This window comes from Ascidia mentula, chromosome 8, assembly GCF_947561715.1.
Source record: "Ascidia mentula chromosome 8, kaAscMent1.1, whole genome shotgun sequence".
In the NCBI taxonomy this organism is placed as follows: Eukaryota; Metazoa; Chordata; class Ascidiacea; order Phlebobranchia; family Ascidiidae; genus Ascidia; species Ascidia mentula.
This window is the reverse complement of record NC_138573.1, coordinates 8401222-8415236: the sequence shown is the minus strand read 5'-3', so window position 1 is coordinate 8415236 and position 14015 is coordinate 8401222. Positions and strand designations below refer to the sequence as shown.

The window sequence follows — 14015 nt, the reverse complement described above, 5'->3', positions numbered from 1 at the left end:
ACTTCTATAACCGCGCATGAGCCGAGAAACCTGTACAAACAACGGCATTCAATGATGTTTTTATCAATGTGCAAAGAACCATCGGCACCCACACTAAGCTGAGTATATTGGATATTTTATAGTGAGCCTTGTTATGCGTCGCGTCCCCGGCGTCCGCGCGCCAGACAAACAAAACACAAAATCAGATCGGGGCGCACAATGGGTTTTCGGGCACTTTGTCGCCTACCAACAATCTTCACAACCATCTTTTCTGTGATAGGACGTGATTAATGGGTGTTCGATTAAATATTTATTCAGCATTGTCCGACTACTCACTGCAGGTTGCTAGGGTAGGCTGCAGTGCTAGGTTTGTTTGCTGATTTATCTTGAGGAAACTTTAATATCGCTGATATGTTCAACAAACCTTCAGCTGTGACTACTGTAAAAAAAAGACTTATTCTCAAGCTTTTCTTCACAACCTTGATAGGATGCACCGAGAAAAACGCCAGCGTGGGGACAAAAAGTGAGTTTGTTTTGCGACTCGTCAGAAGCCCTTGTGCCGTGCGCGACCATCATCTTTGTATAGTCCGGTTATTTTCTTTAGTTGTTGAGCTAAACCATTATCATCTGTCAGCACCTGCTTTGTGGGGCCAATGGGCGTCTGTTGGTGTATAAGAGCAGAGACTTGAACTTACTTTGGAGTTTGTCTGGACTACGGTCGGTTCATACAGTCGTCAGCGATTAAACATTGGATGAAGATTTATTCATTAAAACAATGTCAGAGGAATATCCAAGTTTAGATGAAAATTCAATTTCAGCATCTGCGAATTTGGAAGCAAATGGTTGGAAATTCGTAAACAGCGAAAAGCACAATGTTCCAGAACAATCGTCAGATCATCTTCCTGCTAAAGAAAGTAAAAATCTACATGACATGCCTCCATTTCTCAGCAACAGTGACGGCGCCAAATACATCAAGGACCAAGCTTCTAATGCTGGGCTAAAACAAGCATTCCACCGAAGGCAATCACATGCAGTGCCCATATTTTTGGGTGGAAGATTTCTAAACAAAACTCTTGGCAATGTGAGAACTTACAGCTCGGCGACGGACGATACCAACGAGTCAAACCAGGAGAGCGGGGTGTCCAGTCCATATGTGAGTTCAAACTACTTTCTTTACCCTTCTCTGACCGGCGACGACGCAGCAGTCCAGAAGACGAAGTCGACCTCCTCGTTGGAACCGCATGATATCGAGAAATCCGCTTCATTCAGCAACCTGGAAGAGGCTGAAGACGCTTTCGATGAAACAAGAATTGCTCAACCACCGGCGATATACCAGCGACGAAAATCAGTTTCCGTCTTTCCTAGAGAATTTGGACAAAGCGAATTACCGGAGTCAGACAATGCATTGTTGCGGCAGCGACCTAAAAAAAGGACGACTATCCAAATGGGCCAGGTTCCACGACTTACTAAAAGAAATGACAATCTTAAGGCTCGTTCCCGCTCATCGACCCTCGAATCTGGTTCGACGCTGGGCAAGCGGCGAAGTGCAAGGTTTTCAAACGTTGGTGATTTCCAGAAAGAATTTACCGACAAAAACACTCCTCGCATGCGAAGTAAGGCGTTTTCACAGACAGAAGGCATTAATCCCAGGTAACAATATGGCGCTTGTCTTCAATGCTGTGCATAGCTTAAGTTCAACATCGTTTTTTTGCGTGAAAAATAGCTCTACTGCATGTGGTGTGTGTGCATATCAAATAGAAAATTTTTGTATGTGTACTTGCGTTTCCAAGAGTGGCTGTTAATGACTTATTTCTCATGCAAAGGTTTCTCCAAAGCCGCCTTCGGGTTGGATATATTTCACACGAGTTTCTAAGAGAGCTTCGAAGAAAACGGGGATCCCGGACGAGACGCAGAGTAAAAATTTTGACGGTAACAATTTGCTTCTTTTCTAACATGCTTTTAGCACTATTGACAACAGACTTTTTGGCAATAATAGCATCATGTTGTTATTTTATCCATAACAACGACCATAACGTTTCTACAGCCTTTTGAGAGATTTCAAAGAATCTCCCAAATCATCCGTCTACTTTTACGCTGTTTGGACAACTACCGCAAGATTTCAGTTGTGTCGCACGTGAGCCAAATGTCTTTCGCCATGCTTTCAAACGATATGGTTACGACCCGAACCTACCGCGAAGGACTTACTTTCGATCCCAACGACTACAGGGCAGTAACTGAGGTGAACATCATGCTTACAACATTTTGTACAAACATTTCCAGGGTTTCCATTGGCAACAAATATGAAAGCTTTCTGTTAATGATACGTGGATTTACGCTACCAAATAAAGTTGATTAAAAAAACTATATTGATATGTTACAAACTTTTTTTGCGAAAATAATTGTTAAAATTACTTTATTTGTGCATTTACCAGGGACCACTTAACGACGAAGTCAAATACATTCTCACCATCGTCCCAGAGAAAAGGACCGACAAACAGATTGAATACGTAAAGTTTAAGTTAATGCGTTTTACCAAAACATTGCTTTTTTATATCATCTGATACAGGTGCTCAAACGACTTCGATCGTGTGTGGACGAATTCGCCGAGTTTCCTCTGCGAATGCAGGAGGCGTTGGTTCGTGTGGCCTGGCTTGACGAGTAAGTCCTTCGTCTGTTTGGTTAGATTTGGACACGTAGAATGTATTGCAGTATAGTAAACATACACTGGATCTTCCACTACCAAGGTACTCTGACAGGCTGTTGATCATGCTCCCGTATCACAAGTACTATTTCTAGATGAGTTCGAAAACACGATCACAGGGACATCTTATTTGTTGTTAATTCAAAAAATATATTTCACCCAATAGAGGATCATCAGTTTCTCCAACTTACTTAAATAGAAGCATTCCGTATGATCGTGTTTTTGAAAAAATTATTCCTGTCTTTCACGTATGTGCAGGTTTGAACCAAAGCGCATCGTCATTCGACAAGGCCACAAAGCCGAAACTTTCTACTTTATAATCTCGGGTACCGCCCTGATAACTCGAAACAGAATAAGTCACTCTGGAGAAGGGTATGTTGAAACGGTACGTTATGCCAATACATGCATAATAATTCGTCTAAGCTTTGATCTGTAATCATTAACTAACACATTCCCAACCAAAAAGATCGTTTTCTGGGCGTAAATATTCAGATTTCAGGATATTTGGTTACTTTCTTCCTTGAATCCTGCACAATGATAAAAATAAAACCAAGTGTATACATATTTTCTATGTAAATAAGACAGAAACTGAAAATGTAATTAGGCAAAATTCGCATTTTTTGTCTTTTTTTTTGAAAAAAACTGATGTTTTGACATTTAGGAGCAAGCTCTAACCCACAATGAGATATGACCAAACAATGTTACGTAATGATAATGCAATAATTTCGTGATCTAATAGAAAACTGTAACATTCAGAAATGCTTCGCGACCCACCTGTAATAGCTTCGCGACCCACTGGTTGGGAAGCACTGCTCTAATGTATAGCCTACATTTGGTAGTTAAATCGCAACTGAAAAATTGACACAGGTAAACATACTAAAGCGCGGGAAAAGCTTCGGCGAGCTTGCTATCATGCGTCACGAACAGCGAACCAACAACGTCGTCTGTCAAACTCACCTAACACTGCTCACTGCCAGTCGAAAGGACTTCATTGAAATCTTCATGCACAGGTAGCAAAATTTGGTGTTATTGATCACAACCCCGTCCGTACTGTTCCACACATGGGTTGTATAGCATGATAAACCCAAAGCTGAACTGACAACGAAAAACGCACTGAACGTCAATAAATGTCACGACAAGGGACATCTTTGACGTAGAACTAGGCCTGTGCGTAAAACATGGACGTATGCATGTCGAGGGATGTAATGAATAGTTTAAATATATTTAAATACGTGCAAGACCTGTATGACTTGCTCGATTACCCGAAACATTTGATTTCCATTTCGCGAAACATTTGATATGAAGTGGTAATAAATCAAACTTTTTTGGAGGGCATATTGCGTGGTTATGATTTGGAATTCATAGTTTGCTGTAATCAAATACAACATACTTAAAACTAAACCTGTTCACTAGAATGGATGGTGACGAGCCGGAGTTCATGACCTTCCTTCGCACGTTACCTGAGTTCAAAGGTTATCCACTATACAAACTGCCAAGAAATAAGCCTAAGATTTGCGCTTTCACTTACTTCCGCGTTGGCGTGGTAATTTGTCCCAACAGCAATCAGAGCGACGTCATAGTGATTGTGAAATCGGTAACCTTCTCTGTTTCTTTTTTGAATTAACCCATTTCCTAGTAATGACCGTTAATTCGCTATTGATAAAATAACGCAAAAAAGGGCATTAAAAATTGACATTAAAAGTTATGCAAAATATTTTACAAACAATACTTTGCTACCATTCGTCACTGATCCTTCCAGGCAACAATATCTTGTTACCAACCAATTTGCTAAATTTGCTTAATGCATGATCACCAAACGCACCGGTGCCCAAGCAGTTACGTTCAAACCATAAAATTCAAATTAGGTTTCAGTCTTTATTTCAAGTAATGAGATTATAACTGCTTGTGTGGACTTCAAAGGGATTTTGTCGAGTTGTGAAGTGCCTTCGTGCTACCCGACCCAACATTCACGGTCTGCGAGGAGCAAAGGGCGCCCTCAACTATGAGAATACTTCACTGAGTGAAACTTCAGCAGGTGCATATTGTGTAGTATAAACATAAACAAAAACAATCCTTATTTTAAAGTTTTTTGTGATACAACGCTATAGACAAGTTTAATGGTCGATTTGGTTCCGAGAGGCCAATTGTTTTGACGTCACCAACATCGCCTGTGTCTCTTTTGACGGGACCTACGCTTCCATCGTTGATGCGAAGGCTCACTCTACCTATGGTGCAGTAAGTAATGTATTTCAAACGACCAGTTATTAAAAACACAATTCTAAAACTACCGCGCGTTGCCCAGGAAATATTCTACCGAAAAAGTTCTGCCAAATGCGCCGGAAACGTTACGTCAATTCGCAGCATTGGGGATTGCAGGTATGTAGGATATAGCATGATGCTGTTGCCACAAAGGCCAAATATTTTTATAACTGTAGAGATTATAGAAACAAAGTAAAAAATGACGAACATTCAATGTCGGTGAATTCTTTTTGAAAATAGCAGATAATGATAAACGTATAGCCTCTTCCTATCAATACTGCTGCGCAAATAAAATTCGAGATAAATTTGCCATTAGCCACATCTCAAAGTGATAACAAAGTGAATACATTTTTACAATATATTTTCGTGTGTTTCGATCAAGATACAACACTTGACGCGCACAAATCTACGATCAACATCAAATACAAGAAATGGCAGGAGGAGCATCCCATTTCACGGGAGACGTTTGCTCTTCTGATGACTGGCAGGGAGGTAGAAGTCAACGACCACGACGCTGATAATGAAGAAACGGAGTCGGAGAATAGGGACAACTTCGATGGAAACGAAAGAAATTTTGAATATTTTTGTCAACAGCAGCTGTACGCCGCAGAGGAAGATAAAGACGGTAAGTGACGTAGACATTTTATTGACGCCATGAAGAAAAATTTACAATTATAGGGATCTCAGTTTATAAATATTTAAAATAAAAAGTATGTAACTGCTAAGAAATTCATTTTTCAGAAGTTTCGATGGTAACTACAAACTACAATTAGAAGATGTAATTTCAATCGAAACGTTTGGCAAATGAATTGCTCAGCAATTATAGGGCAATGTTATCAAGCACCATGCCACTAATCATGTTTTCGCGACAAAACAGACGACAGGGAAAGTAGAAGAGGTTCAATGCACAGTAACTTTCGTACGCAGATCCTCAAACGCAATCGGGCAAGTCTCGTCGATGCCTGGGGCTGGAAACAAAGGAAAAAGGTTCCAATTAGTCTCTTAGAAATAAACAGGACTTCGTTGAAACGGCCTAACAGCGGTATTTATGCCTTTTCAGGCTTCGTCTACAATTGGCAATCTACCTACTCTCAACGAGAATGTCTTGCCTCGCCCATCTTTTGTTCAAACAAACGACGATGGTACGAAGAGCAACAAACCCACCTACATTCACGTTCAAACGCTTGGCGAAAGAGATGTTTTTGTAAGTCAAATTGGTAATCTGTTGCTGTTGGAAAACCTTTGTACATACCACTGTCATGGTACTGCTTTACACAAACTAGTGTTTCTCATTCACTCCTATGCCTATACCTAATAGTATGTAGATATAGAAAACAGGCGAACCATATGATAAAAAAACATATTCTTTCTTTTTCTATTATATTGCCGTGTGGTTACCTAACCACATTTTTAGGGATTGCTGCCAATTTTATTCGACAAATCTGAGGGGGCAACGCCGGTGTCCCTGATTTCCGAAGGTGCCGAATGTATTTTGATTAACAAAGAATTTTTCTTGAAGCATTTCGACGACGAATTGCGAGAGTCACTAATACGCAAGGTTGGTGACTCAGTGTTTTACTAAAATGACGCTTTTTCCCAGATCATGGTAATTTTGAGAAATCAATTGATAATATATTGCAAGAAAAGTTTAGAGGAACTAGTCTGTCCTACCAGCCAAAAATCAGCCACCAGGCACAATTGAATTAAGTGAACGCAAAAAGGTCAAAATAGTGTTTTCGCTTAGGTTCGTCCTTATCCGACCGAGGAAAGTCTGCAGACGAGCATGCAGGATCAAGCCAATTGGGACGCTTACAAATTCATGACGGTCCATGCGCACGTTACGCAGCAGATCAAGTCGAAGCACGTCATAGCTCCAAAAGCCCTTACGGTGCCAGTTCGCCAATTGAACTATAAATATCTGTTGTCGTAATATCTTCAATGACTGTAAACTCGTTTTTTGTGAATTTCTGCACATGGTCATTTTCCATCAACAGCTTTCGGCTTGATAAATTTAATAAACCCCAATGTTTCGCAAAGCTTTGCACCGATTCATTTGCTCGTTGAATATGGTTGCAACACAGGGTGTCTGTAAACGTTACTTGTAAAATGTACTAGTTCCAAATACCGACCTTACTTTTAAACGGGACAATAAAGATTAAAATGGCACGCTCTATTTTCCTGTGCTCGACCAAATAAAAAAATTATACTGGCGAATCAAATAAGGACTCAGTACAAAAACGACAGTAAAACAAGAACGCTTACAAAACAAAATAAATGCTGTCATGAAATAAATTACGCTATCATGCTGATCCATACAAGTAGAGGAACCACGTAAAACATCATTGTTTCTGGAACGAAAGTGGTTGACTGGAACCGTGCGACGATTACAACATTTTGGAACGTATCTGGTCATGCTTCTGGAGTGTGACGCAGCCGTGGTGTGAAATGCCGCACGGGACGTTGCATTCTGACCTGATGACGTTGGTGTCGGGGTCCAGATAACTTACGTTGGAGATCGCTTTTCCTGACTCGTCACGACCACCAACGATAAAAATCTGCACAACATGATGCAACTACAGCATTGACGTGTCTGTAACAACTTCCCGTTTAATTGAAAACCGTTTTGCTAAGAAATGCTGACAACAACTGTACGCGATTGTTGGTATAATTAGAGGAAATGCGTGGTGTGCCATGAAGTCAACATTCGTAACGTTTTGACTGAAAAACAGCTTGCAATTGTAAGTGCAATGAGGTGTTTCCAAATAGATCAAACAAATATCCATTTTGCAGATATTTCTACTATGCTACGCACATAGAAAATACATATGTTTCAAAATACAGAAAAAAAAAACCAGAACGGCCAACCCTTGTAACAAAACTAACAATCAGAAGTACAAATGTACCTTGTCACTGCAAAGCGTCACCCCGCAGCTCGCCCTCTCCATCAACAATTCTTCGCCGATTTGTTCCCATGCTTCCGTGGTGATGTCGAACTTCAACACATGTCTCAGCGTTCCACCAACCACGTAGATGGAATTTCGGTGAGAAATGGCGTTGATGCATTTGGCGGCTTCCGGCATCGGTTTTGACGTTCGCCACAGATCGTACGACGGATCGTAAACCTTTACACGTATTGAGGATCTTAGTTTAATCGTTAGGTCATTTATTTTGTTCATGTTTGTGAGTCTGCAAGCAACTGAACGAACAAAGGAGGTCTAAAAAATTACGTAATGCATGCTTTCATCAACATTTCTGACCTGGTGTTTTTATATGAGGCTCAAGCAGTTAAGGATGACATATATAATCACACCAAGCCGAAATTTTATAATATTTCAGACGTTATTTTAATGAATAAATTAGTTTTAGTGCATGTTAACACACCTGAACTTTTTCGGACGATATGCGCACACTTGGACCTCCTCCGATGACGTAGATCATTTTGTTGCACTCACAAACGGCCGCTGAGCTCACACCCTCCCTCATTTGCCGCTTCTCTTTCCATCGATTTTCCCTGCGCAAAAAAATTCTCTCTCATATATGCAGTTCATTTCTTAATTATCACATAATATATGACAACCTTTCATCGTATTTCTCCAAGCTATCAACGCGCAGTAATCCGTCGTAACCACCAACCACGTACACCTCCCCTCCGCACGTGACCATGCGATGGCGCCACCGCCCTGTATTCAGACTCCCAAGCTCTACCCATTGTCGCAGTGACGTAATGAACATCCACGCTTCCTAAAAAGGTCAATCACTTGAAAACTGCAGATACCGAAGTCAGTTTAATCCTAATTTCCGTATGTTATTCTTCCTGGTATCAAGGAAGAATATTTGCACAACACTTTAAAACAATAACAAGTAAATATGGGTGCTGGTTCTGCCTGATGTACAAAATGCATTCTTTTCTAACATATATTAAATGGTCATGTGCAATACTAATATGACGGTATACTTTTACCCACCAGCACATACGCCTTAGCCCAAAATCTTGTAAGTGGCCAACATGTTATTTTTGTCAACTCAAGAATCAGATGCAAAAATATTAACGCTTTACTTCAGAGCCACCAAAAACACCTAAAAAACAAAGGATGTGCTCACACCTTACGACTCTCTTTTCCTCCGCTAATAAGAATATTATTTTTCCAAGCGACGCATCCAAATTCAGCCCACTTGGATCGGTCTGGTTGAACTGGATCGGTTGGCGACTTCGCGTTAACCCTATTGGAGGTTTTGTTGGACGGAAGGTTGCAGAGGGTGGCCCGGGTTTTGTGCTGAAAATCAAGAACTGAAACTTCGGTAACGAAGCGGTCTTCTTTGTCGCAACCTCCCACCGTGACGAACACCTGTAAGAAAATAGTGGTATTACAATTCCGATGAGCTTGTTTGCAAATGTGACCCAGGTTTTTCTGATTCTGCTTGGTTAATGAGCCATGTAAAGAACTTCCACTTTCAAGGGCTCAAACACTCCGAGTGTTGACTATTCAGAGCGATAAATTTATAAGTTATGTAAATGTACTTGATTGCGTCATAAAGGTAATTGGAAACAATATTTCATTCATATATTTTTCTTCTTTGTGAATCCCTTGTAAGGCTCACTGGAACTACCATTTTTCTGGAAAAAACCTTTACATTTAATTGCTGACAACACCGAAATTGTGTTTGTGTTCCAATTTCTGGGTCAGCGTTTTTCACGCGTTGGGGCTGACTTTAAACTGGCAGAATGACGTGACGATGTTATTAGCAGACAAAAATACCCGGAAACGCTATCCAAAATTAGATGGCTTCGTGCAAGCTGAGTGCTGACAACTTACTAACCTGATGGACTGAACCACTTTGTCGCGGAACAATTCGACTTCCCTCAGTCACATCTCCTATTGTTTGGTAACGTCGGGCTTCCATCAGGAGGTCAAATACATCAGCATTGTTTTTTATGAGTTCGTGGGTTTCAACGTTAAGCACGAAATACCTTGGGTCGATCAGGGGAAATTTAACCTGTAATGAGTTGAGCTTTGTGGGTTTACGACAATAACGAAACCATTGTGGCCAACTACATGTGTTAAACATTGAAGGACAAGTTATTTGGGGTTAGCATAAATATATTCCCTTACAAAAGAATCAACCTTTTCTGTAAACAATAAACAAATGTGCTATATCTTGTGCACATTACTTCCTGTATGTGCTTTCTGCGATGCCATAGATTTCATGAATCCCATTGTCCTTTCGCTGTTTTGCAATGATCTACAATTTAATCGAAATTCGACAGTCTTTATTAACTTCATTCATATTACCAGGGGACAATCGCCAGTTAGTAAGGGGCCTTTCACTATGGAACATGAATTGAAAATCGCCAAGACCGAAACTTACATGTTGCAGAAGCCTTTTCAGTTCCTTTGTTCTTGTGTCTGTCGCATATTCGCACCAACTCATCACCAGTTCAAACACTTGTTCTTCTTGGTGAATCATGAGGTCACTGCGACTGACGAGAGTTTCGAGTAGTTCACTCGACAAAACAACAAAATCGGATTTCTGCACAAAGTGTAGTTTTTAGCTCAACTCCCAAACTGTTTTTTTGGTGAATTTTGTGAAATGAAATGTATGGACAGAGTTTAACCTAATGGTTGTCAAATTTACCGACACAATGTATTCCACTTGTACAGTAGTCGAAGCGCGAGATGAAGCAAAACGTTAACACACACACAAACAGTATTCACAGAATCCAGCAGCCTTAGTTGATCTTATCAATTATCATATGTGAAAGATGCATAAAAATAGGGCGAAACAGGAAGTAGTTTGTGCATTTGTCAGCCTCTGGCACTGGCTTTCACGTTTGCAGTATGGATTGTTAACCTTCGCATTGCGGGTCTTTTATATTTGTTCAAAAAGGTTGAAAAAAAATTTTGGCAATAAGGGATTTCTCCGGTGTTGCTCAACATTCTGCCCTAACATATTGTTGTGGGTCTCCCATGAATGTATTGGAATAACTTACGCATTTCAGTTGATCAAAACAAGTCACACATTTGAGTCTGGCCATCACAAGCAGGTGGTGAAGATTGTGAGCGTGCGCAAGCTCCATAAATCCAGGAGCATTTTCCACGGCAAGTTCCCCAACAAAATAGTTTGAACACGCCTCCAAAACTCGAGTAAACTAAAAAATATTTAACTAAAATCCACAGCACTGTTAGTATCTGCGATATGTATATACCTGGAGCAGACTTGCAGCTTCAAGTACGTTTTGTACGTTATCTCGACTGATCTCCAAGTAAGATGTATACGCGTATCGTATAAGGACTTTCATCACATCTGATGAGACTCCTTGGATCGTTACGGATGACTGATTCTTCTCGCGGTAGTCGTTGCAAAACATGGCTCTACAGAAACATTTGAAGTGTGTATTGTACGAAAATGATGTCCCACTTTTCGAGGATTTGCACATTAACCTACCGGAAATATTTGCTACTGGCTGCGAGAATCATCCTGTGACACAGAAATCGATGTTCTCCAACCTCCAATGTGACGTCAGTGAATTTCCCGTCTAATGCTAACTCTCGAATGGAGTCCTGTAAGTATAGATGAAGGAATTGTAACCGTCATAATAGATCTTAAAATAAGGAAGTATTTCATGAATCGATCAAACAGACAAAAAAAAAAATAATAATAATAATAAATAGAGAAAACGTCAAAAAATTGACTACAGGAATCAGCCTTTGCAAGTACGGTGACCGACGGATCTGTCTTTACGAATCAATATAATTCCTAGAGCTCCAAAGGGAGTAAAAGACGATCAGCGCCAGAATACGATGTTTATTTCACAGAAATATTAATTTCGCCTATTTGGCATCTTCAGTTTCTGTCTAAAACAGAATAGCAATAAAAAATAAAAAACCACAACAAAAACAAAAACTCAACAGAAACTGAAGATGCCAAATAGGCGAAATTAATATTTCTGTGAAATAAACATCGTATTCTGGCGCTGATCGTCTTTTACTCCCTTTGGAGCTCTAGGAATTAATAATAATAAATTAATAAAAAGGCATCATAAGTTTCCACGAACACAGTCCATCAGGGTACATTCTTGAGTACAACCTAAAACTATAACAAGTTACATGAATGTGTTGAATACCTGCATCATGGAAGGAAAGTACGGGTCTGAGTATTGAAAGTTTGAAGATGAATTAGTTTTTAAGGAGGCATTGTCTTTCATCTCAAAGCCAGTTCTGAGAGCAACGGAGAGTCTTCGATTGTCTAAAGGCACAATGGTTTTTGGCATTGAGGTCTTGGCACGTTGGCATAAAATATAACCTTTTGACCAAACATGTTTTACATATTTACCGTTTGTTTGTGGATCCATCTGGTCAGCATTAGTTGAGCCTGAAAGAGTTTGCGAAGGCGCGAGACACGGGGGGAAGTTGTTTGGGAGCATTGATAACAGATTTACGTTGGGTTTTTCAAAAAGTTCGCTCATGTTTATATAAACGTGCTTGTCATCCAACTCGGCTATTTTAGGGCAATAGTTCTGGTTGTACGATTGTACTGAAGGGTTTTCCTCTTGCTGAGTGAGAACGTACTGTCCGGATACAGGAGACGAGCTAGAACAGCAGTCGGGCTGGTTGTTGGTCGTCGAGACAGCGAAACCTTCGACCTTGTTATCGTTATTTCGCCCATCCTCTTTGTCTGTCTGCACATTGAGGCGTAATTCTGCAATATGCATTTCCGTAACATTTGAGGACAAAGTTAGTTCGGCTCCCGTGGTGCTTTCTTTCGAGCACTGTCCGTCCCAAGCGTTACCAGTGCTGCGGTGCTCGGCGCTCGACGTACTACCGTTATCTTCGGTGTTGGAATAGGTTTTTCGCAGCGTCCTTTTCCACTTTTTTAAATGCGAACTGACTTTGTCTGTGGAGCTGTGGGGCGATTTTTTAGATTTACTGCCGAAAGACCTATCAAGAGTGTAACATTTAGCGTGTTTGTTTTCGATTACGGCCCCGGCCCACTCGTTATCAATACGATCCAATGGACCTGATCTGACATTTTCTTCGTCGGCTGCGAACGCATCGTCGCCGTCAGAATGACTACCAGAAGCCATTTCGTTACATTTGCTTCAACCTACGACACCTAAACGACAAATAAAATGTACTAATCTATAACAAGTAAGTTATAACAAGCAACCGAACAAAGAACTTTCAAAAATCTCCGTTTCCGTGTTTAGTGTGCCCACTATCACGGCCATGCAAGAGCCAAACAAAGCTTCCTTATCTGATATTATGCAATTCTATGTTAAAAACTCTAATTTTGCAGAACTGCCTGTCAAAACAAACCGCCTTGATATTTCTAGTAACTTTAGCTTCAGTTCAACTTCACAGGGAGGTGATGAATTTCCCCTTCCCTATAATTGCAACGTGATAGCTCAGGCAGATGCGCCACTGCTGCCAATGCGTGCTGAGTGGCTGTAGCGCCGCCCAGCCTGTGATGGCGGACAAAATGCTGCAGCAGGAAGCCTGCGTTTCCCGTACGTAGCACAACACAGCGCGACTGGCGTCATCACTGGGGAGCTTCGTCTAATGGGGACAGACGAAGCTTTATGTTATATTTTTATTCTACTGTTCCCCGTCTTACGTCTATCGGTGGTGCTTCCTATTTTTCGTCTTAGAAGTATCTATTGTGCGTTTATACCATGATTAATATCTTTAAAGCCTGCTGCAGATAACTCGGCACACAACACAAAGTTGCACAAATGCTATGCACCTGGAGGCGCACTATATATTTTCTGCATACTATACCCTTCGGTAAAATTTGACATCCTTTCACTAGGGTCGCTGGCACACCTTCGCATCAACTTACGTTTACTTGAATAAGGACCGGCGCCGCATTGCATTTCAATTACATCAACATTACCCTGAATACAACTAGCGCGACCTAATTACGACCTCGAATGATTTCTCAATTCTCATCTTGTCCACTACGAATCTCGTGTATTGTCAAGTCATTTTTCAACACTAAAAAAGCCGGGCACTCATGAAATTTTACCAAACGAAAACTTTTATTGAATATACGAAGTCGTTGAATGACCACGCGACTC

At 40.7% G+C, this 14015-nt stretch overlaps 2 protein-coding genes across 3 annotated transcripts; one reads left to right on the top strand and one right to left on the bottom strand.

Moving 5' to 3' along the window:
• Positions 1-200: 200 nt before the first annotated feature.
• LOC145911271 (uncharacterized) lies at positions 201-7251 on the top strand. Of its 2 annotated transcripts, none has more exons than XM_082998560.1 (16): positions 201-1629; positions 1803-1908; positions 2024-2218; positions 2412-2486; positions 2546-2637; positions 2939-3065; positions 3548-3690; positions 4094-4274; positions 4601-4715; positions 4789-4915; positions 4983-5050; positions 5310-5564; positions 5817-5926; positions 6000-6143; positions 6354-6497; positions 6684-7251. In XM_082998560.1, exons 1-16 carry the CDS (start codon positions 755-757, stop codon positions 6867-6869), a joined length of 2943 nt encoding a protein of 980 aa, XP_082854686.1. In that variant the 5' UTR covers positions 201-754; the 3' UTR covers positions 6870-7251. The 2 variants fall into 2 exon arrangements, with proteins under 2 accessions (XP_082854686.1, XP_082854684.1); XM_082998558.1 differs by having other exon boundaries at positions 203-1629; positions 4983-5056; positions 5322-5564.
• LOC145911272 (kelch-like protein 6) lies at positions 7031-13047 on the bottom strand. The gene is made up of 12 exons (XM_082998561.1): positions 12272-13047; positions 12063-12184; positions 11384-11499; positions 11145-11310; positions 10929-11087; positions 10307-10468; positions 9758-9934; positions 9043-9285; positions 8517-8680; positions 8321-8450; positions 7843-8061; positions 7031-7494 (listed from the first exon to the last, which is right to left on the bottom strand). Exons 1-12 carry the CDS (start codon positions 13020-13022, stop codon positions 7324-7326), a joined length of 2580 nt encoding a protein of 859 aa, XP_082854687.1. The 5' UTR covers positions 13023-13047; the 3' UTR covers positions 7031-7323.
• Between the last annotated feature and the right edge of the window lie 968 nt (positions 13048-14015).

Bases quoted from the DNA above. Each gene is read 5' to 3' on its own strand.
- LOC145911271 (XM_082998560.1), top strand. From the start codon at position 755: ATGTCAGAGGAATATCCAAGTTTAGATGAAAATTCAATTTCAGCATCT. The intron at 3,066-3,547 runs GTACGTTATGCC...AAATTGACACAG, and splicing joins GAGAAGGGTATGTTGAAACG to GTAAACATACTAAAGCGCGG. The intron at 5,927-5,999 runs GTTCCAATTAGT...ATGCCTTTTCAG, and splicing joins GCTGGAAACAAAGGAAAAAG to GCTTCGTCTACAATTGGCAA.
- LOC145911272 (XM_082998561.1), bottom strand. From the start codon at position 13,022: ATGGCTTCTGGTAGTCATTCTGACGGCGACGATGCGTTCGCAGCCGAC. The intron at 11,311-11,383 runs GTAGGTTAATGT...ATGTTTCTGTAG, and splicing joins GCCAGTAGCAAATATTTCCG to AGCCATGTTTTGCAACGACT. The intron at 11,088-11,144 runs GTATATACATAT...AATATTTTTTAG, and splicing joins AAGCTGCAAGTCTGCTCCAG to TTTACTCGAGTTTTGGAGGC.